We start from the raw sequence: 27,471 nt of genomic DNA on the forward strand, positions 1-27,471 counted from the left end.
TGCAGAAAACGACACACAAATGGAGTAAACATTGTCCTAACTGCGACTGCCCATTGTGTACCTTCTCTAGCAAAGTATGCCATTTTCTCTAGTTGCATAACGTGGGTTTTGATACGCAAATTGTTTCCATCTCTACAGGATGTTATGGTTTCATTTTCTTCCCACAAACTCTCATGCAAAGCAGAAAAGACGCGCGCTCTTTCCACGGTAAGAAAGTATAAGAGCAGACACTAACGCATACATTAGTCTATATGCAGAAAAGAACATATGCAAAAGTGCTTTGTTGCATTCAAATTGCAGGTGTCTAAACAAAGTTATTTACATGTGTTTTGCTCTTTTGTTATGCATGAATGTGTCATCTGCGTCACAGCGCTGAAGCCCCTCCTGTGCCCCGCACGACCACGCGCTCAAATAACACTCTGCGGACACGCTCCCCACGCACTTCGTGTTAAATGCTTGTAGGTGAACATGAAGGACTGATGCATAGATGTGAAGATCTGCAGATTTACGTGGAATCCACGTTTTTGTTCTAAGAAGCGCACTGGACACGTTTGGAGACGTCGATGGATAGAACCCGTTTCGGAAATGCGTTGTGAATTGTAAGTGTTGAACTTTATACTGTGAGCATCTCGGATAGGACAGACAGAAGTTTAGGAAAACCTATTCGTTTAAGAAAAGGTTCATTTTCAAACCAGACAGCGTAACTTGTCTATTTAGGCTACTTCTTATTTGCATTTATTTTGCGTGTTGACGTAAACATTTGTGTAACACATTTATCTGTAGGCTACACATAATGCGCGCTGGATTTAGCCGTTATTGTCTTAAAACCCGCAATTGTAGGCGTTCTGTCGAAATATAATAGCTTGAGTTTGATCTTTTATACAGTTCGTTTGTCACTTGATGTTTAAAAAAAGGGGATTTAATTCATTTCAGTGGCCAGTCGCAGGGTTGGGGGCATGCAATCCCAGACACGGGTTGTTTGTTTTCTAAATGTATCTTAAATTAAATCATCGGGTTAGATAAGAGACGATCAAGCTGGCACTGTGGGGAAAATAATAGGCACCAGTTTGGCAGCAAAGAAATAAGTTAAAATAAAATGTATATGTTGCATTGTGGTTTTAAAGTAACATAACACTCGAGACTTCCGAACGGAAGAGAAAACAATGTAGCAGTGATCTGAGAATAGATGTACAGTATGTTAACATTATTATTTTTATGTAAAAGACAAGATGATGCCGCTTTAAGTTTGACTGCTTAAGACACTCAACTTTCAATGTGAAATATTCATCTTCCTGTAAACTTTTAAAAGTTTTATCACTTGGTTATACAAATGTAAATGTCCAGATTGAGTTTTGTGGGCTCCCTTTTCGTTCAAGAACATGAAACACAGAGAAGTGTTTTTATAAGTCTTGAGCCTAATAGAAAACATTCGAGTGACCCCTTCACACACAACATGTGTACTCCATTATCGGTCAAGCTGTTTTTATTTCCTCTGAGTCTGCACACAGGAATGTGATATTAAAGGACAGCAGCAGGGTTTGTATATGTGAAATATGTCTATGAAGAAAAATATCAAGTATAATTCTTGTTATGCAACATACGCTGAAATGATCAGCCTGTTTTTCTCCCTGCCATTCTTTTGGCTCGGCAGACAGAGAGAGAAGTAAAATCCCTTGAGAGAAAAGGGGCCACAGAATGATTTAGAACCAGTTCAAGAACTGAATAAGCATCTGGACATTTTTTTTCACTTTGCTTTTGGGTCATTCGTGGGGTCTGTTTTGTTTCAATTATTAGGTCAACCCAACCTAGTGATTGACATTATTGACTAAACATTTGAAAGGCTGGATTGTGGGAAGAACTCAGGGCAGACAGTTTATTTGGAAAACATTTAATACTTATCACCGAGCGCCTGTCTTATCATGAGTTATGGCATTGGAACAGGGACACAATGTAACAAATCATTTCATAATATTGATCACTTCGAAAGAGAATAAAGTAAATAAACATTCTTTTATTTATATAAAAACAAGATGCATTTTAAATTGAACTGCTTGAGAAACTCAAATTTAGATCTGAAATGTTCATCTTCCTGTTTCCATTTGTAATGCAGACACAAACAATGATCTCACAATCATATTAGCAGCTCTTTCTTTTTAGGAAGTGTCTCTCTCAACCAGCACTTTTTTGATGGTTTCTCAAGCAGCATGACATTTCGGTTACATTCTTAACTGTTGGCAGCTGGTACAGGCACAGCTGAGATTCTTTAAAGATATTTGGCTAGGTTACAAGCTAACAATTCACACACGATCTCAGACCATGTCCTTATTTTCTAAAATGCGTCCTTTTCTATCGGTTTTGGCCTAAGTTTTAGAAAAACTTTATAAAAAAACTCATCTTTGCTTGATGTTTGCAGAGAAAGTCTAGATAGGACCTGAAGGTCATGTTATCTACTGAAAAAAAACATTTGAATGGTCCTAGACCGGTGAATTTCACTCCCGGTTGAAGACGTTGTTATCTGCTGAAATATACTGTATCAGTGGCAGACGTTCCCTGTCAAGGCAACTTTTTTCTTTAAATCAGGTTTTAACAAGCTCTAGCGTAGGGAGTAGACACAATGAGTCAGATGCTAGGTTGTTTTTGAGCAAACAGTCTTGTGTTTTTTTGCACGTGGAAGCTTTGTCAGAGAGTTTTTGCAGCATAGAGAGACCATTTTTCCACACAGAGACGACTTTTTCAGAGCTTTTTGAAAAAGCTCTCCAATGTAAACACATTTGAAACTGCTATTTTCGTGTTAAAGCGTGGTATATAAAACTCATGCTTTCGAAAAATGCGACAGCATGAAAAGAAATACGCACATGCTTTTGAAAATTTGAGGTGTCAACGTCTTTTGTTACCTATCTGTTGTCCGTCCATTGATAAAAACACACGGTTTGTCTACTTTGCCGCAAGAAATTTCACAACATGGATCCAAGCCCTTTATGGACGTTTCAGCGTGGATGGGCACCATTTGTAATACGCTAATGTGGACCAAGAGAATTTTTTAACCAAATACATATAAGTGTACCTCAGAATTTTTTATATTGAAGTACATGTAGGTTTATTTCTTCGTCTTTCTTATAATGATTCTACAAAAGTGAACAAAAGTTAAGCCTTAGATCTCAATCAAAGCATATCTAAAAATAAACCATTCGTGTTTTATTCCGTACGTAAACCATGTATATTGTATACATATACATATTATATACCATATGTTTTCACACAGTCGTAACTGTTGACTAAAATGCATTCATTACTATATTCCTAGCGACATGACCTAATTTTCTGAATTTGCTTTTCTAAATTTTTGCTTTCAGGTTACTTATTTTTTAATTAAGGCCAAGGGCAGCAGCCACAACGAAACCATTATCATGCAAGGATACGCCCAGAGGTCAAATCAGCAGCTTCTGCCTAGGTACCGGGAACCACCGCCGCCTTATCAACCAAGGAATTCCCAACACAATCAACATCAAGAACAGTTCAACCCCCAACCTTACTCCACAGAGGAGGCAACACACTCCAACGGACAACAAAGGGCTGTAAATAACTGGAGTGCCCATCAAGCTGTATGCTCGGAGGCCTTTGCTCCCGCTTTCCAACAGTATGACGGTCGCTGTGATGCAAACAAGACCCTTCGCCAACAACAGCCCACAAGACACCAGCTACACCACAAACCCTCAAATGTGGCCCACAGCGCTGAAGGGAAAGCACCTGACAAACCTAATGGCATTAATAGATTTTATGGTCAATTCAAAACACAGGCAAGTTTATATGTTGCCTCTCAACAGACCTACAGAAACACGGAGACATTGATGACTCAGAACAACTCTAGTCAACATCATTCATATTGGACTTGTCAACAACTTCAGCCTAGACCAGATCACATCTATCCTCAGCAACCTCAACAGTTGCCTGGACAACACTCGACATCCAGACACACCTTACATTACAACCCCACTGCCCAAAACAGAACCACGGTGCAGAGAATGACCAACAACCAAGCTTGTCAAAGCAGAACGGCAGTCGGATATACATCACCCACTTCTGTCAAGCTGCCACCTTCTGGACCACACAATTCACCACATTCCAATAACGTTCAACAGAGCCGACCAGAACTGATGTCAAACGCAAATCCCAATGTGCTGTCAGCTCAGTCTCAGAACAATCGAAGCAGCGCTGGGTATCCAACTGCAGACTCCAACGTTCAAACGTGTTATGTTAATCAAAACGCTCAAAACCAGACGCCGACCAACAGTGAAGCCCAGTCGAACCCAACATCCCGACCTTTTAACTTGAGTTATTATCTAGAATCGAAAATGAATGAAATTCTAAGTTCACAGAAAGAAGAGCAAGATTTGAAGAACAAATCAACAACCAATAAGAATTGGTCGTACGTCAGTCCTGCCAACAAGACCGACCAAAACACACATTTATGGCAACTTTTATCAGAGCCAGATTTACAGTCTACAGCTGAACCGCCGCACAAACGAATGAACTTTGGTCAAAATCAAACGTACCGCTTGAAGTTACCCTCCAAAAACACAAGCAGGTTGCAGTCTGCCTTACCTGGAACCTGCCAGATGGCCGTAGACGAACAGAACAGCACTGGAAATGGACACGGAGGGCAAAGGCAAAATGAGATTCAGTACATTACTGATCCAGCCGAATGTCTTGAAGCTGTGTTGGCCATACAGAAGTCGTTTCAGAAAGTTCACAAAGCCGTAGCGATCGTCCCACCCATTTCCCTTCTAAATGGGCACACCGAGTGGACAGTTGACTCATACACGAAGACTGATGACAGTCCACCTTTAAAGATTTCTCTTGTGTGGTCGCTCTCTAAAGAATCTGATTCACAAAAACCCATCACAACAGAAAATAGTGATAAAGTGCTGTCTGAAGACTCCTCGCGCTTGGTTGAGCAGGACGTCAGAATGAGCCCTGAAAGTAAGACCATGAACACTGCAGAAAATTCAGGTTTGTTTTCTGTTAATCCAACAGCGGGGTGTGACCTTGATTCAAGTGATGCTGCATTTCGATTGTCTGATTGTCCGCTGGTTACATACACGCTGGAAAACCTGAGGAACTTAGTAAAGTCTTTGGAGATGACTGAGTCGTCTGCTCAACATCCAGAGAAACCCGAAGGTGTTTGCAATCGGATCTTGGACCTCTACTGGAAAGGAGACATTGGGTATCTTAAAAAGCATTTAAAAAAACTGCGTGAAGTGAGATCCTACTTTGATGTAGAAAGTGTGAAAGATGAGAAATCTGTGGTGTTTGCAAGCATCACACATGAAGACATTAAGAAAGCGGCCCATTGCGAGATTGTCACAGATGAGCTCTGTTCATCCTCTGAGGAGTACAGGTCTTCTTGGTTAAATGTTGGTGGCCAGCCAGCGGATATCGCTAAGGTGCTTTCAGAACCGCTTTCGGATTACATCACCGTCTCGAAGGAGGTGTCAGGTAACGTTTTAGTCCCTGCAGACAAGCTAGGTGTGAATTCCCTAAAAGACCCTGAAGTTACACCTTTTAATGTCAATGAGCATGCAAAACCAGACTCTGGAAGCCCTGGAGGTAGTTTCACACCTTCTGAAGGAAATGGCAGGAGGGACACCAAGAACAAAGAGAAGTTAGATGCAGTAAATTCTGGTGTTACGCCTCTTTGCACAGTTCCTGGCGAACGGGAAATGTTTGAGAACCAAGGTGACAACATGCAAAACCACCAGCATCTAAACACAAAGCCACCCACAGACCTTTCACCTTCGGCAGACACGTCTTCAGAAAAGAAAGAGGAAAATTTAAGTCAAGACAATGTAACTATCGGCCTGAAAGAATCAGTTCTAAACAATGAGCACCAGGTACATTTGGACTCTAAGACTCTCCCTCATGATCATTTACCTTCGTCACATTTACTTCCTGCATGCTCTGAAGATAAATCTTTGCCATCAGTCAACGCTGTTTCAGATGCTGTAAAAGATATAGAAGAGATCTCCACCCCAAAGCCCAGTAGTAACTTTATAAGCACATGGCAGGTTGAAGATATTTCTGATGATAGTATGGACGGTATGGAGACCCATTCTAGCTACGCTGGCACAATGCAAGTAGAAAATATTTCTGAAGATGACAATTCAGATAACATGGAGATCTTTACTAACTCCACACAAACATTGCAAGTAGAAAACATTTCTGAAGATGAGAGTTCAGACAACATGGAGATCGCTACTAAATCTACAGATATATGTCTTGTGAAAGACATTTCAAATGATGAAAATTCAAGCGATGATTCCTTGTTGATGGATGTTACAGTGTTGTCATCCGAGGAAGCGTTAACATTTTTCCAACAGTTAGAAAAGAAATCAACTGACTCCAGTGTTGACCATCCAAAGCTTATGGCATCCTCATCCAGTCAGCCTAAACAGGATTATAACAAAGCCAAGATTTGCTCTGGTTGTGGTATCAATGACATTTTGACATCCAATTCCACCGATGTGATGGACAGCGATAGAGAACTTTTTTGCACTGCATGTTGGGATCTGGCACCATCGCTTGACCTCGAAATGGATCCGTGTAATGAGAGCAGTGACAGTGAGTCAGAAACACTGGAGCATAATTGTAGTCCATCTTCAGAAGTGGAAGTTCTGGAGCCATTTACTGCTTCAACTGACGTGCACGTTGCAGAAGAAGAACCGACCGAAAAACCAAAAGATGACACATTGTTAATTTCAGTAGCAGAACAAAAAACGTCCGAGATTGAATGTTCTGCTGAACAGGAGATTTTCAAGATTCAACCAGATCAAAGGAAAGATGAAAACTCAGAGAGACTCAGCATGCCCAAACTGCACAGAAATGAGACTGATGTTCTTGGCGATGTCGCTGCATCAGAAATAACGGAGGAGAATAGTGGTCCGCCTGCCTTGGAAATGGAACTTCTGGAGACAGTTATTACTTCAGCACCAGAACATAAAGTGCCTGAGATTCAGAGTAATGTTGAACGAGAGCTTGCAAAGATTCCACCGGATAAAACGAAAGATGAAAGAATGAAAATCAAATCAAAATCTGCATTTCTCAAACGTAAGTTTAAACCCAGCAGGGCTCGGTTGACTTCTAATGACTCTGTTCTTTTCGCTCCGGATATTGTGCTTAAGAAGAGCCAGCCTCAAAAGAAAAAACACAAAGCTGTGTCTGCAGTCAAGCGCCCTGGTGGCCAAATTCAGAACTGCAACAGTGCCAACAACATAAACAAACCCACTGAAGAAAGACCAGATCCTGGTTTACATGCTGCGACTGATAAAACTCCACAGATCCACAAAGATAAAGTGAGAGAGAAACAGTCCAGTGATTCAACACAGTTTCTGAAAAAAACACTTCACAGGTCAAACACGATGCCTGAGGTGCACACTGATAATCTGTCAGAGAAGTTAACAACAACTGGGAAAAAAAGAGTGAGATTTGCTTTATATGGATGTAAAAACGAAAAACAGTGTGCCGCCCCAGGGCGCAAATTTTTACCCCCCACGACCTTAACTGTGGCCGATGCTTGCAAAGATGTGTCCAGAAACACGAGCCCAAGGTTTCCCAAAGGGCGGCGTTTCTCTGCTCCTGCGACATTGTCTGCTGACTATTCAGATGTGATTTCTGCCAAGCAAAAAGTTCACAACCAGTGGAGCAGCACTTTTATACCAACAGCAAAAAAGTCGCCACCTCCCAAGTCTCCGACCAAAGGAGAACCGCTGAAGAAAAAACCCCTAAAAACTCACGAACTCTTAAAGTCCAACATGCCAGCATTAAAAAACCAAATGATGCAGAGATCCATGCTCCTGTCCAGCCAAGAGATCAGCAAAAGCGTGGAAAAACACTAAACTTGTGTGTCACTTTAAATATGTTTACTTGAACATGTGTGCATAGGGATATTTTTATAATTACATGACAGTGCTGAAGAGTTTTACTGTTTCTTACTGGCTAAGAAAAAGTAATTTTATATAGTTTTAAACAATAGTTTTATTGTTTGTTGTTGTATATACAATTTTATGTAAAAATGGGACTGGATTACAGTTTACTTTAAATGTATATTTTTATACTTTTGTTCTGTTATTTTTTTACCTCTGTATTTTTTTTACAGTGTAAAATGCAAAGTACTGTTTACTGCAAAAACTTAATGAAGAATAAATTCATTGATTCAATTGAATTCAAAATCTCTCGCAACATTTTACTTGATATTTGATGTTTCACACTCATTCCACTCCAGATTTGCTCTTAAAATGGTAAGTTTACATTGAGGTTTATTTATTTCATTAGTTATCATACACAATTAAGAATCTAGCTCTACAGCATCTATTATTGTTAGTTTAATGATAATTTCAATATTTGCCAACACATTTTGAATTAAAAAAAAATGGTAACCGTATAAACAATGGTATTTGTGCCATATTAAACTTTTTGCTTAGTCACAGGAAAAAATAAAAAGGTACATTCAAATGGAAATTTTGAATCTGCAGCTAAGGAAGTCTTCAATATGTACAGGTACAAAAATGTGTGACATCCTCATCTTCGAAACACTGTTTGCTTCCTGTCCTTCATATATACATGCACATATTATATAAGGAATAAACATCATGTGTATGTCACATAAGCTCACTTGAGAGTGTGCCTCTCTATTCTTCCTCTTGCATGTGGGTCACAGAAGTCTGGGTAACCAATTTATCTGGTAATTAACAAAGATTAATTATACTGTTAAAATGTACTGATCATTGTAAGGCCACGTTAATGCATTAACCAGTGAATAATGCCAAAATAAATAAACAGAAAAGTTATCGATTGAATTCCATAAACCTGTCAACAAATAAAAACACACAGTAAACAGAAATATGAAAAGAAATCATAGAAGTAATCAAAGACCGGAACTCTTCGTTTAATGAATATATGATCATGTACATTTTGAAATCACATTCATAACAATAACATTTTTCCTAGAAATCATTGCAGGTGTTTGTTTATATTTTATCTTATATTTTATATATCGAAAGAACGAGGCGATGTTATGTAAAATAATTGCGTAGGAATTTGCAGTTCTCCCTTCGCTCCACTAGGCGTCAGTAGCGAGATTTACATTCAACATTAACAACATGACGCATGATCATCAGAGACTGCAGCAACACCTGTAGCGACACACGCATTCGATTTACGTGTAAGTACATTTCCTTATAAAGTATAAAGTATATTTTGGCTAAAGTCCGTCGAAAAGAAAGATTTCGGGGCGAATTTGTCACTCGCTACTGTATGTGACGCGATCTTTGACAGGCGGCGTCACGCTAACATGCGTATGATTGTGTGTAGAGCGCATATTAATAGAAAGATTAAATTTTAGATTAACAACAATAATAAAACACTCATATAGATAAACCCATGGCCAGTTTTAGCATCTGAATTTACACTGAGCTTTACAAATAAATCTACAACATCGCTGTTTTGCTTCCATGCTTCTGTCAACACTTCAGCTTGATTGATATTCATTGGATTGCACGATAGAAAAAAATATTTTTGAAAATGTCAAAAACGGATTTATTGAACTCTGTGTTCATTTGTGAATTGTTGTTTGTATTGTATTTATGTTGTAGTCTCACTGTAAAAAATAGACCAATGCTATTCCGACCTCACGTGTGTAGCTTCTAACTAAAATGAGATGTACAGTAAGGTTATCTTTGTTGTGTAGTTATGAAATACAACATTTTAATAGCTTTCTTATTCTTAAATAACTTTTGATTTAAAAATTTTTTGGTTGATGGAATTAACATGAACTAAGAGTCATTGTTTGTTCATGTTAAAACACTAATGTTATACTATTGTAATTGTTAATATATTATTGTAAAGTGTTACCAAAATGATTTACACTTTGCCTTCTTTGGCTTTGCGCTTATTTTTTTTTTACTTCATAATGACATGTTTGTGGGTACGTAAACTTATTCTACAAGGTTGTGATGTACCGAAGCTCAATGGCTTAGTGGTCTCAGGGTTGCACCCGAGTCCAGAGGTTGTGGTTTCAAAGCTCGCTTATGTTTAAACGCTCTCGTGGTTATTCTGTTTCCTAGATGGTCCTGCATGGGATGAATACGCCTGGAGATCTGTCTCAAGCATGCAGTGTCCTGTGGCTCAGTGGACAAGAACACTCACCCTTGATGGAGATGTGTGGGGTTTGAGGCCAGGTGTGGACATGCAGATGAAGAACGCTGGATGTGATAAAGAGAGACCAAGAGTGAAGTCAAGATGAGAAAATGAAGTCCGGTCCGAGTTGGAAGAAGGAGAGCAAGAGGTGAGTGAAGGAGGATGGTAGATGAGGATGAGGGGGAAGAAGAGAGAGAAGAGAGGGGAAGAAGATGTATGTTGGGCAGAGGTTGGTGTTTAATTTTTGGTTTCAGTGGCATAACCTCTTTTTTGCACTTTCTCGGAACTCGTCGAGAGACACACCTCGATGTCTCCCACTTTCTCTTATTCTGCCCTGTCTCTCTCACACCCCTTTCATACTCACCGCTCTCGTCTCCTGCCAGTCTCAGTCAGGATGCTGGTCTCTCACGTTTGGGGGTTTTACTTACTTTACTCACATGTCTCCTGCCACGTTCTGCCTTTGGGAGCCCATGGTCTTGATATCCGGTCACACCATCCAGCCTTCCTGTGTAGGTACGTCGTCACCTTGGTTAGAACCCTGGACTCTCCGTTCCAGTGTCAGCAGTAATCCTCCTGAGCCACTGGGTCCTGCACACTTAAGACAAATCTTTGGTTATATTTATCTTTTTTTTTTAACACGAACTATGTAAGATGTATGATAGAGCACTTAAACTTTGGCCCTGGTCTTGATCCCTGGTCCGGTCTTGATCCCTGTTCTGCCTGGCCCAGTTGCGCCTCTCATACCCCTGAGCCATGGGGCTTTGCACACTTTTGACAAATCTTCGGTTGTATTTATCTTTTTTTTTTTTAACTAGAACTATGTAAGATGTATCATAGGGAACTTAAACTTCGGCAACCCGGTCTTGATCCCTGGTCTGCCTGGCACATTGGCAGCGCTCTTACCCCTGAGCTACGGGGTCTTACATGCAGTTCATAGTCCTAAATGTGAGGTTCTTGCATTTACATGCTTAGAGAACCTAAAAAATATGGTGTTTGAACCAGGGCTCTTAGGAAGTAAAGACGAATGTTCAGCCCATGAGCCACTGAATCTGAGGTATTCGATTTTTTTTTGTGAGTGAGGTTCTTGCGTTGTACACGCTTGGGGAACCTTAAAAATGCAGTGTTTGAACCAGGGCTCTTAGGAAGTAAAGATGAATGTTCAGCCCATGAGCCACTGAATCTGAGGTATTTGATTTTTTTTTTGTGAGTGAGGTTCTTGCGTTCTACACGCTTGGGGAACCTTAAATATTTGGTGTTTGAACCAGGGCTCTTAGGAAGTAAAGACGAATGTTCAGCCCATGAGCCACTGAATCCGAGGTGTACAATTTTCTTTTGTGAGTGAGGTTCTTGCGTTGTAGACGCTTGGGGAACCTTAAAAAGGCAGTGTTTGAACCAGGGCTCTTTGGAAGTAAAGACGAATGTTCAGCCCATGAGCCACTAAATCTGAGGTATTCGATTTTTTTTTTGTGAGTGAGGTTCTTGCGTTCTACACGCTTGGGGAACCTTAAAAAGGCAGAGTTTGAACCAGGGCTCTTAGGAAGTAAAGATGAATGTTCAGCCCATGAGCCACTGAATCTGAGGTATTTGATTTTTTTTTGTGAGTGAGGTTCTTGCGTTGTACACGCTTGGGGAACCTTAAATATTTGGTGTTTGAACCAGGGCTCTTAGGAAGTAAAGACGAATGTTCAGCCCATGAGCCACTGAATCCGAGGTGTACAATTTTCTTTTGTGAGTGAGGTTCTTGCGTTGTAGACGCTTGGGGAACCTTAAAAAGGCAGTGTTTGAACCAGGGCTCTTTGGAAGTAAAGACGAATGTTCTGCCCATGAGCCACCGAATCCGAGGTATTCAATTTTTTTTTGTGAGTGAGGTTCTTGCGTTCTACACGCTTGGGGAACCTTAAATATTTGGTGTTTGAACCAGGGCTCTTAGGAAGTAAAGACGAATGTTCAGCCCATGAGCCACTGAATCCGAGGTGTACAATTTTCTTTTGTGAGTGAGGTTCTTGCGTTGTAGACGCTTGGGGAACCTTAAAAAGGCAGTGTTTGAACCAGGGCTCTTTGGAAGTAAAGACGAATGTTCAGCCCATGAGCCACTAAATCTGAGGTATTCGATTTTTTTTTTGTGAGTGAGGTTCTTGCGTTCTACACGCTTGGGGAACCTTAAAAAGGCAGAGTTTGAACCAGGGCTCTAAAGGCAGTGTTTGAACCAGGGCTCTTTGGAAGTAAAGACGAATGTTCTGCCCATGAGCCACCGAATCCGAGGTATTCAATTTTTTTTTTGTGAGTGAGGTTCTTGCGTTCTACACGCTTGGGGAACCTTAAATATTTGGTGTTTGAACCAGGGCTCTTAGGAAGTAAAGACGAATGTTCAGCCCATGAGCCACTGAATCTGAGGTGTTTAATTCGTTATTTTTTGTGTGAGGTTCTTGTGTTTCACACTAAGGGAACCTTAAATTGATGGGTTCGAACCAGGGCAATGTTTAATAACATTGAGACAAACTCAAGTATCCAGACTACTATTGACAAAAATAACGCAGGTTATGTTAAAGTACAAAACAATCCTGGCTCAGCACCAACATTTCTTACATTTTGCATTCAAACCATTATACACACCCAGCCACATCAGAAGTTCGCTCAGAGGTACGAACTCAAACGCTGGGAGATGGTTGATTGTTCAAGGGTTGTTTGCTGGAGTTTGAGTCCTCCAGGTATGGAGCTGGATTTTATGGGTACTTTGTTTAAAATAATTGAAAACTGATGTGAACTATTGTATGGAGTCTAACGTGAGATACTGAGGAACAACCACAGAAAGTATATGTGAGGTTTGGTTCGAAAATGAGATAACTCAGTTTTTTTATTGTGCATTCCTATTAATATCAATCAAACTTAAGTTGGTTTGTTTTGATTAAGCCATTTTAGCTCAAAAAAATAAAACTAACTAACATAAAACACGATAACAAAGTAAAAAACATGATTTTTGACAACTTTTAAAAACGCAGTGAACTCATTTTGGAATGTAATCCAAGAGTTTATTTTGTATATAATCATAAACATTGGGGGGTTATATTCTTCACAAAACCTTTTATTTGCAATATGAGATTGCTTAAGGCAGTGTGTTGTGGAGTTATACTTTGATACTAAGACACATCAATTCTGTATACATTTGAGTAATCTTTAATGCTTGTGGTTTGTTATCCATAACTTTCTCAATCTCAGGGAGTAGAAGAATCTTTGGACCATTGTAAGGCTGTTTTTAAAAATTGTTCTGAGCACAAATATGTTGAGTTTTATGTAGAACAAAGGGATAAAACCTCTAAATCACAGATAAAAATGTAGTAATGCAACTTCCAAAACACACAGGCACGAAAAAGTTTTTAAAGAATTTTAATTCATTTAAAAATTAAAATAAATATCAATGCATGTAAAAATCTCTTTAAAGAAAACTAAAACATTGCCCTTGTTTAAATGTGGAAAATTACAGTAGGTTGTAATGTTTCCATGGAAACTCTTTAATAAATTATATCATTTACAAATGATGACACACAGAACGTTACACAACAAATGCATCCTTGCCTTGTAAGATTATGATTTTAGGTACTTAAAATTGCAAGATTTTTTTCATAAGTCTTTCATATATTATTTTTTCCCCCAACCAGGCTGTCACAACCATTAAGATGAAGAACAACACGCAAAACACACAAATAATCTGGAGGAAACCCAGCCTAAGGGCTTGTGAAGAGACTGAATGCTGATTCCTGACCACTGTTCAGACTCCGGGTGGCTCCGTCGGGTCTATAGCTCTCCAATGTCCTACAGGTACGGGTTCAGATGTGTTCAGGACATTAGCAAACGGAGGCATCTTGGCCTCTTTGGAGCATCTCAGGTTAGGCAAACTTACACTTAAAAAAACAGCCCATTTCAACACATGTAAGCCTTTTAGATTTGCTGTAATACTTTACCTGCCTCTGGTTTACCTCCATAAAACATGTAATGATGTAATGATTTACTTTTTAAAAACATTTTATAACTTTATTTCGTACAAATCTATATAACCCAAATTTAGAAATCTTATTTACATGAAAAACTTGAAAATGGCTAACTGCCCACCCCAAGAAACATTTACAATTTTATTTGTGTTCTTTTTTTTGAGAGAGAGAGAGAGTTTGTTTTGTCTTTACAATGCTTTTTCTTCTCAAACAAAGAAAACAACAATCAGCAAGAAATCAAAACAAAACATCTCCACTTCCTAAACATGTCGTTTTAGGAAACTCAAATTGACAACCTGAACCTGTGTCCGCAATATCCCATGATAACTTTTATTTAACGTGGGCAAACAAAGAACAAAAGAAAAAGGAAAGGGGAGTAAATGAAGAGGTGTAAATGTCAGCCATTGCGGTCCTCACAGGTGTACTCATCATGGGTATGAGGGACACAGCTGTTTCTGGCAGCAATAGTGAGAGGAACGTCACCTCCCTCTAGTGGCGCGATTTGGCCTCACAAGGTATGAAGCTCACATGTCTCCCTCTTCTGTGCAGCCTCCTCCAGCTGTGTAGCGGAACTCCTGAAGATTGGACACACCGTGGAAGTGCACGAAGGCCCCGGCCACCACCAAGACGTGGAATAGCTGATGGGAATGGAACTGGCAACAGAAAACAGGTACAAGTCAGAATCTGTGTAGATCAAAGGGGGGTACAGGACTACAGGCCTAAACATTTGAGAAATTTAAGTTGAGTATTTAGTGAAGTATATTTTGAGGACATCCCAGTAGAGAACTGTTAAGGTAAATGAAATCATAAACAATATTAGGAATTAGCAGTGGTAAGTTAGCAAGTGGTTTTCTGTTGCTATAATACTGAATAGATCATTAGAATCATAAGGTTCAGGTAGCTTCACATACTCGTGTAAAAGTGTTTGCAGAATTAGGTTGAAACTCACCCAGATATCACATTTGCCAGGAAAGAATCTCTCGGGGATCCGGGCGGCGTACAGACATGCTCCGGTGATGTACAGGGTGGCCATAAGGAAGAGCCAGCCCATTTGGCCCATGGTGGTGGCTCTCAAGAAGCCTTCTGAGATCATAAAGTGCAGCGTCGGGACGACCCCGCTGAGCCCCAGACCCACAAACACACCTATGGAGAGAACAAGTGTGTGTATATATCACTGTTTCCCTAGAATCCACATGTTTGGTTAAATATACAGAAACACTACACTGTAACCCATGTTCAACTGTCGATAGGATGGGGTCTTACCAGCTCTGACTCCGCGGTACTGCGGCGTGGCGAAGAAATCGCACTGAGAGACTGTGATGGCGGCGATTCCCAATATACAAACTACGAACAGGTAGATGAAACAGGGCTGAGGGGAGCAGTAGAACGAGTAATACAGCCACGGCACAAAACTGCCCATGATCAGGAACGCAATGCCCGAATAGTCCAGTCTGCAGGGAATGACAAAGATTCATTTATTTCAATTTTTTTATTGTAAACATTTCTTAATATAATAACATATTACGCATTATACCTAAACAGAGACCACAAGTGAGGTAGTTATATAAAAACATTAACTACAATCAATGAATTCTGTTCAAGCCCCCGTATATTTTCAATATTTTTGTTCCTCTCGGCTGTAATGCATATCGTCCTGGGTGTGTGTGTGTTTCAGGCTCTTACTTTGAGAAGACGCGTGACACCCCTTCAGAGTGGCAGTAGACCGTGTGGAAGAGCCAGGAGAAGGACAGGCAGAGAATGGCTCCCAGAAAAAACATGCCAATGACTATCTTCTCCTGGAACGGCGCCACAAATGACATATTGGGTCTGAACATGTACACGATGCCGAGACAGAGAAAGAACAGGCAACCTGTAGACACAAGTACCACACTGGTAACACTGGTGTGTATTCGTTTGAATAACGTGATTTACGTTGCTGTGTCATTTAAAGGCAGAGTTATAAATAGGCAACTCCCCTTTTCATTCTGTACATTAAATTAATAAACAACCTGCTGTGAAACAGGATTTTTTTATTAATCTCAAACTATGTTCCAACACATTCACCTATTACAGATAGTATTACACCATCATGAAATATCTTCTTTGTTTGTTATAGCTCAGCCATTAACTGGATTTCAATGAATCAATAACTACACAGTGCAGTCTACCCTTACTAATCAATACCATTATGTAGAACATTCCAGTTCATGTTTGTAAAGACTGTGTGTATATATGTGTCCACTAGGTGGCACTATTTAACTGAGAATAAAGCACTGCAGTACATCCACTGATCAAATGCAGAACATTCAGCCAGAAATCCTACAATCATTTTTCTTCTGGGACATTTGTAATAACTAGCTGCAACTAAACTCAAAGAGAGTAGTAGTGCATATCCCTACTAAAAACAGTAAGTGGTGTGTGTGTTTGTGTATTTGTATACCTAAAAGATGTGTCCAAATGTTGCCCGTTTCTGTGTGGATTCTGAAGATGCTCTTGAAACATGCTCTGAAGGAGGGCATGGGTGGCCTGTGTCCGTGCAACAGGAAGTCGTTATCCTTCAGCCAATCGGGAAGGACGTCATGTGGAATGACACGCCATCTACCTTCCCACATCTAAAATAAACAAATGTAAACACATCACATTGTGAGAGTTTAAAAGCAACCCAGCAAAAAAAGGAAAGATCACTGGTTGCTCTGTGGCATGTCATTATGCTGAGAGCTCAGGTCTACATCACTGGTTGATGACAGTAAAGGCCTCTCATTAAACTACAAAAACTCTATGCGTGTGAGCGTGCGAGAGAGACAAAGAGAGGAGCAAAAGCAGAGAAGAGTAAAGCACATGCAAATTTTCATATTCATGTTAAACAAAAGCACATAAACGCTGACGTAGTTATGCTCATGTTGTGAAATGTTTAATAATTCATAATGCAATTTGTCTCCAGTGTTCCCACCAAAGGGTGCTACATACATGGCACATACATGTCGACCTGTTTGGTTAAAGTTAATACTAACATGAGAGAGCAAAGAATGGGCAAATATAAGTTTCACTCTAAAAAACACACCTGGCACAGAAATCTGAAAATAGCTTGTCTGAGGTTTGTTAGTAACATAGCAACGCAAAAATACTTTGTCATATGAATGTCAACAAGCATTTATATGTGTGTTAAGGTAAATGTTCTTGTTTTCATTAAGAGGTTTACATCTAACACTTCCTAGCACATGACACGCTACTCTCGCTAACCCTCGAGGAGAGCATGTAAGAAGATTCCAGGCTACACTGAGACGTGCCTTTAAATAAATAAATACACAACAATGAAACTAGGTCATGTTTTCGATTGGGTCACATAAGACGTGCCTTTCGGTCATCCGTCAACATCCGTGTTTTCACAAGGAGCTTTCCTAAAAGCGCACCTTTTAAGATGCCATACCCGAGTGCTGATATTGAATGGCACTGATTGGATCTCGTGCTGTGTTTGCTCTCCAACAAAGCTTCGCTTCCTCCCAAGAGGAAGGGCAAAAAGGGAAGAAATGGGCCGTTAACGGAAGGGACTCGAGAAAGCCAAAAGAACTTGAGCTGCTTTATAATGCACAGCATCGAAACGCATGGCATGCCACAAAGAGGCAGCCTTCGAGGAGGACTTCCTTTTCCCTAAAAATGTGGCTCTCAAGAAGACGAGCGTCTGCTTTGGCAGGCTTGTGAAGGATGTTGTCGGTGTCCTCTGGCAGCTGTGAGCACTCAGCCCCGGGGTCAGGTGCGCTGATGTTGCTCACAACATATGGGACTGCATTTAATCTCGCTTCAGGACTTTAAACATATAAGATAAATCTTCTGTGTTTATGGAGTAAGAGGTCTCAGCAGTGAAATCAACGGATGCATGTGTGTTGGTGCATGAGAGAGGATCTGACCTTGTGCACGAATTCCTCCATCCTCTCCATGGCGTGATGCGCCTGTAGCAGGAGACCTTCATCAGAGCTTCTCTCTTCTTCCTCCTTCTCTTCCTCGTCTCGGTGTGTCATTTCTTCTTTGTCTTTATGTAATGCTTTCCTTAAGGAAGGACACTGAAAACATACACAATAATACAGGTTTTAGTGTCAAGAAATCATTTCTTTTATAGATCTTATATGTTAGACAGGAATCGCTCAATATAAATAAACTAATACAATATAGTTGCTTATCTGAGGCGCTCAGGTGAGAGGTTTTGAATCTGACTTTAATCAAGCCATGAAAATATGCATGTTAGAGATGCACTCATATATCGGCCAATAATCAGTATCTGTCGATAGTTTAAAAACAGCCATTGATCAGGGCCGATATTGCCTGTCAGAAGAGGACAGGAATATGCAATGAATTTGTTGCTTTGAATAAAGAAAATGTTAAGCTTGATGTTCAACATTATAAGTTATTAATTGAATTAGCAACATTCAAAATATTAAGAAATATTCATTTCATATCTATCGTTAGCGGCAGATATCACTTTGAATATTCAGTATCGGTAGAGAAATTTAGTATTGGTGCATCTCTACGTGTGCCACAAAGAAGCAATAATTGGCATTAATTATTAAAAATTGTGTTAACGTATATGCAGCGGGTTTGGAACAATAGCTCTATCATAGATTTATATATCCATCCTGTAATGTCTTAAAAAAGACATAAGCTAAATCATTCTGATTACTATCAATTTTAACTCAAACTATCATAAGTTTTTCTCATAATTTCTTATCTATGTCAGCCGTCTAGACACAAATTTTCACCATCATTTGATATACCACGGACTCTTTTTAAACAGTCAGTGGGTTATCTGAACGGCTGTGTTGAGGACACCCTGTATAATTACACCAATTTAGGGTCGTGTCCTGCAGACACCAATACGACTTCCCACAGGACGTGTTCTTGCGTTCAAAAACAGGTGTATCGAACCGCACACATAGGAAGCCAAACAACAGGACAGGAAGTGTGTGTCAACCAACAATTAAACAAATAACACAGTCAATTGCACAACCCGACAGACGTGTTAAATAGCCTAAATACCAATTAACTTTTATGACACGAAACGCTTGTTAAAGATGGTTTCAAAAGTGGTGTTATGACGGCCACAGCTGTAGTACTTCAAAGACTCAATTATTTGAATGTAGTTCACAAGTCTGACCAATTCTACACAATGATAATAAACCAGATTCTGATATGACCTATAAGAAGGGTCGCTCCGTCTCCTCTCAAACACACTCGGTTTCATTAAATACGGCATTGATTTGTATGACCTTGCTCACGGCATGTGCTCGGCACTTTGTGTGTTGGAGGCAAAGCCCTGCTGACTCGTTTCAATTTCTCTCTTTCTGCACAGCGTGTTCCTATACCGACATTCAGTGCTGTGTAGGGGGCATACAGATCAGCCCCCGGCGTCTTATATACACTAACGTACAATGTTTAACCCATAGGGTGTGTGCGCAAACATCAGTAACTCTATCTGTTAACACTGTGAGGACACGTTGTCTCTCAGGTACCTCCAAAAGCAATTTAAATGCATGCAGTCTTTCGCATGACAGCCCGGATTGAATAAATAGCGAGTCTGATTGGCCTCGTAGCAAATCTGGGGCAGGCGAAGGTGTCCCAAACTGCAGTGCACGAGATGTAAAGAATGAATCCAAAGTGTGAGTTATTGTTTAGGTTAACAAGATGTAAGCAGATCAGATTTGACAATCTGTGATTGTTAATTGACGCCGACGTGGAATTAGTGTGGTACTAATTCTCTACTAGACTAATTCTACTAACAAACACTTTACTGAGAAAACGCACACAGCTGGAGGGCATCCTTGACAGAATACAGTGTATGTGGCAGAAATCACATTGAAAGCATCACTTACGGTGAACAACCAGCAGGGGTCTAACTGCAGCAAATCCAGATCCATGGAGCAAAACTCCAACACCTCTGAGACACTTTATTTTTTAACTCCGTTATTGAAAACGCATCGCTTACAGACTTGCACATACAAAAAAAAGTTAGCTTTAACGCTCCTTTGCTTCCAAGCAATGCCATAAATAGACACGCTTTAGTGGTCTCTAAACATATTCAGCCTTGTGTGCGGTCATTCGACTAAATGTTACTTAACGTTTAACTTTTAAGTAGTGTGTGTCCGTGCACAACGCGTCACCACAATGGTAGGGTGTGTTATGGGTAGTCGCCAGGGCATGGTTATGTTTATTGCTAGGTGGTGTGACTAGCTCACATCCCTCCCTCAATGAGTCGTAAAACTAAGTCACAACAAGTCACAAAAAAGTTTAATACAACAACATGTATGAAACACTAAGATCTGTCTGGCAATGTATGAATCGAGGCAAAAGACTAAAGGCTATACTGAGTCTCAGTGATCAAATAAACCAGTGCACTCTGGGATGTGAAATAAAAAATAAATAAAGGTGACTGCGCTTTTTCAGTGGTGGCACCTAATTTGTGGAATAGTTTACCTGTACACATCAGAACTGCTCAGTCTGTGGGCGTTTTTAAGTCATTACTTAAGACACACCTGAATCACTTAAGAAACCAGTGAATCAAATGGGTCATTTACACACTCCTAAAGCATGCCTTTGAGATTATTGATAATTCATCTCTCTGTCACACACACACAGTCATTGTGAGATGATGTTTCAGGCAAATGCTGTAGTTGAGTCCCCAGTTCTGGCCTAAATTAGTCTCGGTTTCAAAATGATAATTCAGAAGAGCAATCTTTGTGTCCTTTAAATAATCTCTTTTCCCCTCTATAACCACACAGAAAGCCTCTAGATAACATTGTTGATCATGACTAGAAGACTAGACTGAATTATTTAATCTAGGTACACTAGACAAAGACGAGTCTAAACATTAAAAGCAAAACATTTCGAACACACCCTACAAAACACACAGATGTACACACCATGTACTCTCTTATAAACCAAATTACAAATTAATTTGTCATCGTGAGCAACGCAGCCACATTAAAAAGAACTGTAGACAGCTTAAATCAATATAAACACGCTTCTGGGCTAAATGAGATGCGTTGTTGTTATTAACTTTCTGTGCACTGTGATTGGTTGGATGTAATGACCCTTTCTAATGATCATCAAGAACTATAATCGCTTTCTTTCTAGAGAGAAAACAAGCAGTTTACTTGTCTTGCAGGGACACAGCTGGGACGGCTTGTATGTTTTTGTGTAAAGGATGAGGGGACTGTAAACACAGAAAGCACCATACACCCTATAAATAACCCTGCATTTATTACAGAACATAATAGAGAAGTGAAACAAAACAAACACGAGGATAGATCTCAAAACGTCACTGTAACATATTATTGAAGTACTCTTCGCTATGTTCATTCGAGCTGAACTAATACGCAGCCGGTCTGATTTGCTGGCTTTAGGATGACTCATCTGTAATGCCCAAGCCACCTGCTATCCCACAACACTGCCAACATCTTACAAGCTTTGTTTCAGAGCTGTTTACCTTTACAAGAGACAACAAGAACACATATGGTTAAAAAAAATCAACACGCATGATAAGGATATATGAACTCTTTGTTTTGTCAAAGTCAATGAGCCTCATTTATGAAACAACAAGCAGAACGATTTTTTTGTGTAAATCGTTCGTAAAGTCGTTCTGACGTAAATTTTCTGATTCGTGAAAATGTTCGTATTTTCAAAATGTTACTTGGTAAGAAAGAAATGTATATACATGTATACACATACCACGTGTAAATAGTGCATAAAACCACATGTAACGTTCTGTATACTTTTAGACAAAACGTCTAAAATAATAATGTATAATAATGATGCTTCACTCTTGTCTTTAATCATTTTTTACTTTTTAAATGAGTAAAACGCAGAAAAATGCTAAGGTGACACAATTTAATAGATTTTTTTGTATTCACATAACCTATTGGAATCTGCATTTAATCAACAAAATGTGTTCAAACCAGATTTCTAGATGCGTAATTTGCGTAGCTATAATATTATGCTAATTGTGAATGAGCGTGCATGCACCGTGTTTACGAGTGATTATAATTCATTAACATACACACATTTAACTACGAAATTGACTTTTACAAAGTATTTGTGAATCCGGAGGAAAGTTTTCGGGAAGGTCTGTTTTGCGTGCAAATTACTCTGAATTTACTCACATATTTGCAAATGTATCACGAATGAGTCCCAATATATGCACAAAGCACACTGGATGACGTTTCACCAAACCAAGAAAAGAACTTGGTTTTCTGTGACATGACAGCTTTAAGTAAACAAACAATAAATGTTTTTATTATATTATCAAAAAAAGTGGACATCAAACACTAACAGGGTGTCTGCAGGGCTCTTTCAGCTCGGGGGTCTTGTATGAGATTACTTAAGGGACGGCTGGTGGTCACATTGCATTCTAACCTGCGTCTCCAAGTCAGATTAGAACCAGATCAACTGCATCATGTGCTACCGGAGAATATCCCGTCTCCCAAAAACACTACAAAAGAAGCGTCTATGCACTTGCTCCGATTTTTCTGATGGTTTTAACAGCCCATAAATGAATCTTTAAGACCTTGCACTCAACACAAAAACTTCCTCTTTAAAAGCAAAATTGTGCATTCCAAAAACTACAGAACACCTCATGTGACAAAAAATTGAAACCAACAAACTGCTTTGTTGCATCGCTGTGGTCCGTCAAGAAAAGAAATCATTTTTTCCTTTACCAGGGAAGACATTTATTGCTTGACCCGTCACCAAGTCATACCAGGGTTACATTAGGACACGTTATAAAGGTTTATCTGAGCATATGCTATCTTTATATGACCTCATCAATCGACACAGTATCAACTTGGCAACAACTGAGCTAAACACTGTCAAAACATTTACACAAAGAATCCTGGCGCATGGAAAGGAGGATTAGAATAAGCACCGTACGCTCTGAGGTAACTCTGAAAGACCTTGAGACGTATCGAGAAGCACGTGTTCATTGATAAATAACAGCAGCAGAGGGTTGGGTAGGGAAACGAACACTGCATTTCAATTCCTGGAAAGCTGGGAACATCCTGTAGCTGGCCTCTGGAATGGCATGCCTGCTGCGGGAGAGACGCATGTCTCATTGAGTACACTTCAAAGACAAACAACCAGCGTCTCAGATCTCTGTCAGAACATTTAGATCTTCGTAAAGGTATTGTTTGATAAACTAAGCAGCTTCTTTGTTCCAGCCAAATCCTTTTTAAGATTGCATGTGTACAGCAGGACCTGTGACTGAGCAGACTTAAAGGGGTCATATGGCACGATTTTTCTGAGTCTTTGGTGTGTTATAAGTTGCCTATGCATGTATTAGACACGTAAAATTGCAAAAATTATAAAGTTGTAACAAAAGATGCATTCTATCTAAAAGTGAATGCTCACCCAGACCTACCTGAAACACCTTGTGTAACCACATCCCCACAAATCTACATCAGTTGATGGTCTGATTTGACTAAGACCGCCCAAATGTTAACGCAAGTAAGGTGTGTGTACCTGTCAGTACAATTGAAGAGGAACCTGATGTTCCAAATATGGCAAGAGGCGTTACATTTTCTTCACACGCTTGCAGTATTCCACCAATCACTACACACTGGTGAACTGGCCAATCATAGTACACCTCGCTATTCAGAGCCATGAGTTTTGTCAAAAATCGGCGCTACAAAGAGGAGAAACAAACACACATGGTATGTGGAAAGTACAGCTTTTTTTACCTTAAATCGTGTTAACGCATTAACATTGTCATATGACCCCTTTAAACACAATTGTAAAACGTACAGTCTGAACTCAAGTAAGTCTTAAACAACATGTTTTCTCATGTAACAAAAACTTTCCATCACAAGCAAGCTATAATCCAGTTGAACGGGTTTGACCCTCAGCATTTCCATAAAATCTCATAAACAAATTTTAAGATAACACAGCAAAACATTGGGTGTACGCAGAAAAATTACTCAAATTCTTCACATGATTATCATTTGCTAATGTTCGCTACATTTCCTTCACAAATGTGATATATAAGTCAATCTACATGTAACTAAGGTTACCTGATATACAGTGACCATGTGACAGTAAGCTCCGTGTTTACTCGGGCAGTATACAGTGTACACACACGCACACAGCCAAATGTGCAAACACACGGATGTAATTTATCTGCTATCTTGACCTCCTTATTGAAGGACATGACCAGTTTATTTCTAAATGTTTCTCCTTTTGCACTTCACAGAATGAAGACACATAGGTGTCAAACATGACAATGATGACAAAAGTTTCATTTCCTTTTTGTTTATCTCCCTTCCACAATCACATGTTCAACGTTGTCGAGCCAGTTTCTTGCTCAATTTAGGCAATGACCTCTACACAGACTGACCTCAGCACCACAAATCTGACTTGCGCATGTGACATTGATTCGCCTGCGTGGTCTATAATTTCAAACACAGGTTTATATAACCTAGCCCTGCCCCTGACTGAAATAACTTTCCAGACGTTTCCAGAAAAGTACAACCGTTACAAGCACTGTTGGCTTAGGTTACCAAACGAATACAACTGTTTACGGGCTAGTTTGTTGCAGTTTGGGGAAGTATAATACATCAACCAAGTCTTTCAACACATTCCAGCTGATAAACACTCACTTCCAAGCTGGTTTCTTGGGAAATTAAAAGCTGCAATTAGATGGAGGAACAAGAATGAGTTATCTGATAATGGAACGGTTTCATTTTTGCAAATGACTGAGTGCTCACTTTGGCGCATGACATCATTTGATTACGTGATAAGACTGACGGATGTTCAAGAATATAAACCTTACAGGCCGACACAACTTCACTTTTATTAAAATAATGATGAGATTCCTAGTTAAAAATGGACTACTTCAGCGACTTCTAGTAATGCGTTGCCACAACAAAGAAACATTTTTCTACACTATATTGTAGTCATTCTACCATCGCATAAGTGGTGCTTGTAAGAAAAGAATATACTGTTAACATATGAAGATCATCCACATGACTACCTTCAGAAGAGTAGAGGAAAAGCAGGTTTGTCTGGCAATGGTCTATGACCTATAACCCACTTTGCATGTTTGTTTACACCAGCATGGTGTTTTTAGATAATTCTTGATAAGCAGAAGAAAGACTCAACCTGACCACATACACCACTGCAGTCCAAATGTAAATCATGGAAAATGTAAACACTGTAAGCGTCTTTTTGATCCCACATATCCTTAAATCTTAAAGATACAATCAACAAAGCATATTTAACAGAATCGACATGTAAATGTAAAATTGTTAAGACATTGTATTCCGTTCAAACATTTGTGCAAACATTTTGTTCAGATATGTAACCGAAACAGGAAGTTCTTCAGGACAGCATTGTAATGGTCTTCCGATAAGATATAATAAATAAAGTAACGGATACAAGTTTCTTTCACACAGGCGTGTATTGGTGTTAAAACAGTCAAAATAAACTCTGTTAACATACACTTTCCAATTTAACACGGTGTTCTTGGCCACATGTACATATGCTCATTGCGAGCCCACATTCATCAGTTTGATCCATTGAGTTAAAAATGCTATTGTTCCTTCGGTCTGCATGTCGAAAGCTGGTACAGACACTTCTAAAGCACAATGATGATGGCATAAGACGCTCAAATAAACAAACTACACTATAATGGCCAGAAAATGAGAAGAACAGACGGACCGCATAGACAGTTGCGTGTAAACTGCCTCATTATAACGTGGGCTTTACAAAACACCATCAATGCACAAAGGTGAACCTTACACCTGGTCATGTGAACAGACACAATGATGGCACGCTCTGGTGAAAGGCCTTCATTCTCATTTTCCAGGCATGCTCACACGCCACAATCTCTCATGTGTATGAGATAGACATCAAGTCCAATTAAACATTCATTTTATCTCAATTTAATGCAAAACAAGTGAAGTGTGCAGATAATTCCTAACAGTGTACGCCAACAACACGATGCTAGTAAACAGCACCTAGTGTCTATTACTGCATCCTGAGGCCTGTTTAATGTTTCATGACCTTGGCCTTGTTGCCATGGGTCTATCTTAAACCGAAAAGCCAGTCGGGCGTCTCCTCTGTCTCAATGGCCTGAGGTAGTTTTACACTCGTCTCACCTGACCACACGTCTAACAATGACTCGCACAAACACTGCCCGAGTCAGGTTACAAAATACGTGCGTTTCAAAATAACAGAATGATGTGAAAAAGTTTGGAAAGAGTCCTCACCAAACCCGATGAAATTAATGTCACAAGAAACTGCATCTCGCTGTTAGTCCCCCACAAACCGTTCAGAAATAGCTGAAAAATAGTCTCAGCATGAATTCTCACTTGCGCATATTATCTATGAGAAACTTTTCTATCATCTCAGCAGTTCCCCATCTGCGCAGACTCCGTTGAGACAAACATTGCTGAATCTGTCCATATTGCACTATGGAGAGTAATTACACACTACTGAAACAAATACATCTCAAGTACACAATCCCTATGCAGTACTCAGACCCCCAGCAAACCTTGAATGATGGATGTGTTTGGCTCCGGGGGCTGCAACGCACCGAGACGCAAAACAGAGTGTGCACTCATTGCAAAGGATTACGCTCAGCATTCATTAATAGTTCATTTGCTTTTATAAACAGTCCATTGAGTTTTCAAGTGAATGCACTTACAACATTTAGTGAGAATTATTTATAGGCACTCACTATTAGATACTAAGATCCAATAAACGCACTTTATTTTGACAGAAATATAGGTTTCTTTGTGTTTCGCTCTATAAATTAAATGTAATTTTGCTGTAAGTTTTATCAACCTAAAAGCTTTTTTATCTAAAGCCATTTTAAAACGTCTGACCAACCTATAAACCCGAAACTAAACATTACAAACAATTAAAATTGTAAGCCATTTAATAATAATTTACCAAGTGAATTTACATTATAGAACATTTTCTATACAGAAAATTAAAAAAAAAAACTATGTGTGAGATCACTAGCAATACGGTTATCGTGTGAGACTTACCCCATTCTGTGCAGGGCTGTCTGAACTGTGGTCTGTGGCGGGACTCATGGAGGTGTCTGAGGTGGATGTGTGAGTGGGTTCTCTATCGTTACTGGAGGAGACTCTGTGTCTCAGGACGAAGGCCGTTGCCTTGTCCTCCTTCACCTCCCCACCGTCCAGCTTGTTCCTGTCGCTGCTAACCGTCGGTGAATGTTGAACCCCTCCCGACTCTTAACTCCAAAACTGGCCTCCGTGGATTCACAACAGAACACTCAAACCAATCGCAC

General features: G+C 39.7%; 2 protein-coding genes across 4 annotated transcripts; one reads left to right on the forward strand and one right to left on the reverse strand.

Moving 5' to 3' along the window:
• The first annotated feature begins 78 nt into the window (after positions 1–78).
• Positions 79–16,049, forward strand: LOC130420288 (uncharacterized). 3 transcript variants are annotated; one of them, XM_056747461.1, is made up of 9 exons: positions 82–207; positions 371–599; positions 3,354–9,217; positions 10,119–10,339; positions 13,848–14,007; positions 14,727–14,847; positions 15,147–15,337; positions 15,428–15,531; positions 15,853–16,049. In XM_056747461.1, the coding sequence occupies exon 3, from the start codon at positions 3,408–3,410 to the stop codon at positions 7,890–7,892; it is 4,485 nt and encodes a 1,494-aa protein (XP_056603439.1). In that variant the 5' UTR covers positions 82–207; positions 371–599; positions 3,354–3,407; the 3' UTR covers positions 7,893–9,217; positions 10,119–10,339; positions 13,848–14,007; positions 14,727–14,847; positions 15,147–15,337; positions 15,428–15,531; positions 15,853–16,049. The 3 variants fall into 3 exon arrangements, 2 of the variants coding, with proteins under 2 accessions (XP_056603439.1, XP_056603438.1); XM_056747460.1 differs by lacking the exons at positions 14,727–14,847; positions 15,147–15,337; positions 15,428–15,531; positions 15,853–16,049 and adding an exon at positions 10,575–10,704 and having other exon boundaries at positions 13,848–13,971; XR_008906620.1 differs by lacking the exons at positions 3,354–9,217; positions 14,727–14,847; positions 15,147–15,337; positions 15,428–15,531; positions 15,853–16,049 and having other exon boundaries at positions 79–207; positions 13,848–13,986.
• adipor2 (adiponectin receptor 2) lies at positions 13,560–27,471 on the reverse strand. Its single transcript, XM_056747462.1, has 7 exons — positions 27,206–27,471; positions 18,083–18,235; positions 16,618–16,789; positions 15,861–16,047; positions 15,441–15,628; positions 15,127–15,320; positions 13,560–14,830 (listed from the first exon to the last, which is right to left on the reverse strand). Exons 1-7 carry the CDS (start codon positions 27,251–27,253, stop codon positions 14,702–14,704), a joined length of 1,071 nt encoding a protein of 356 aa, XP_056603440.1. The 5' UTR covers positions 27,254–27,471; the 3' UTR covers positions 13,560–14,701.

Source organism: Triplophysa dalaica, chromosome 5, assembly GCF_015846415.1.
Source record: "Triplophysa dalaica isolate WHDGS20190420 chromosome 5, ASM1584641v1, whole genome shotgun sequence".
Classification (NCBI taxonomy): domain Eukaryota; kingdom Metazoa; phylum Chordata; class Actinopteri; order Cypriniformes; family Nemacheilidae; genus Triplophysa; species Triplophysa dalaica.